The 1,032-nt window shown below is 43.5% G+C and overlaps 1 protein-coding gene across 1 annotated transcript; it reads left to right on the forward strand.

Moving 5' to 3' along the window:
• Positions 1–353: 353 nt before the first annotated feature.
• Positions 354–650, forward strand: T265_07918 (hypothetical protein; the record flags this gene model as incomplete). The annotated part of the gene is made up of 1 exon (XM_009173578.1): positions 354–650. A coding segment is annotated over one exon (297 nt), but the record flags the coding sequence as incomplete, so codon positions are not given.
• Between the last annotated feature and the right edge of the window lie 382 nt (positions 651–1,032).

A 1,032-nucleotide genomic window follows, 5' to 3' on the forward strand; every position in this document is an offset into this window, starting at 1 on the left:
TGCCGCCCTTCTGTGTGTTATTGACCGCCAAGCAAAGAGAACTCAGAGCGTGGGCTGTCGAGGAGTTTTTCGAAACCTTATGAGTAGTGTATTATAAAATGTATATGTATCGCGATATCTCAAATATCGTAGTGAATGAAACATGAGGCGGCCTGGTGCAGCACATTCATTTGCTTGGAAGCATGAAAACCGAGAGGTTCAGCTTGTTTCCAGGTGAGTCTCTCAAAAAACCAAATTAGTTTGCAAATGAGTGTATATTCGCTAAGCACTCAAAGCCTTTTTCATGATAAACTTGAACTTTCTGTGTTAATCAAGTCTTATAACGAGAAAATCTGCCTTGATACACCGTGAGGATGTTTCTGACCATATGTTTCCGCGACATCATTTTATCCTTTCTCCAAAAGCTTTTTTACATTTTACAAGAGCTAAATTTGGATACTTGTCTGTTCTTCCCTCAGCTGATTTTCTACACTCTCGATCGATTAGCCCAAGCCGCATTTGGCAAGGATTCGCGTGTGGCATTCTGCCACCTGTATTTGCTCAACTGGAGCGCTCAGTACGAAACTCTAGATTATCCGCCCGCGTCTGGTCCGTACGCAGCCTATCAGCAAGAGGAATTCCATCTCATGTTGGGACGCATTATTTCCTAGGTGAGATTAAAGTACTCAAATAGCGGTTTGGTTCCAGGCACTGATTGGAGGAGGCAGTTGCATGAAAGCCAGAAACCTCCTACGAGAAAATTAGAGGACCACTCCGGGCTAACACGCTGTCCGCCGAGCATTTGTGTGGCTCGATAGTGACACTCCATGGACTTTACGATCGAACAGGTGTTGAAAAGTTCTCAGAACAGCACATTCCCGAAAATGATTAAATTGGTGTTTCTCATTGGTTAACATTACTGTGATAGAAACTGATCGTCTACGGATCCATCTGGCGTTTGCTGGTTTATCGACCCACTCCATTTATCGATTATTTCGTGCTCGAAGTTAGTTCGTCGTCTAGTGAGGAATCATCAGAGTCACAAAAATACGT

Source organism: Opisthorchis viverrini (genome assembly GCF_000715545.1).
Source record: "Opisthorchis viverrini unplaced genomic scaffold opera_v5_198, whole genome shotgun sequence".
Classification (NCBI taxonomy): Eukaryota; Metazoa; Platyhelminthes; class Trematoda; order Opisthorchiida; family Opisthorchiidae; genus Opisthorchis; species Opisthorchis viverrini.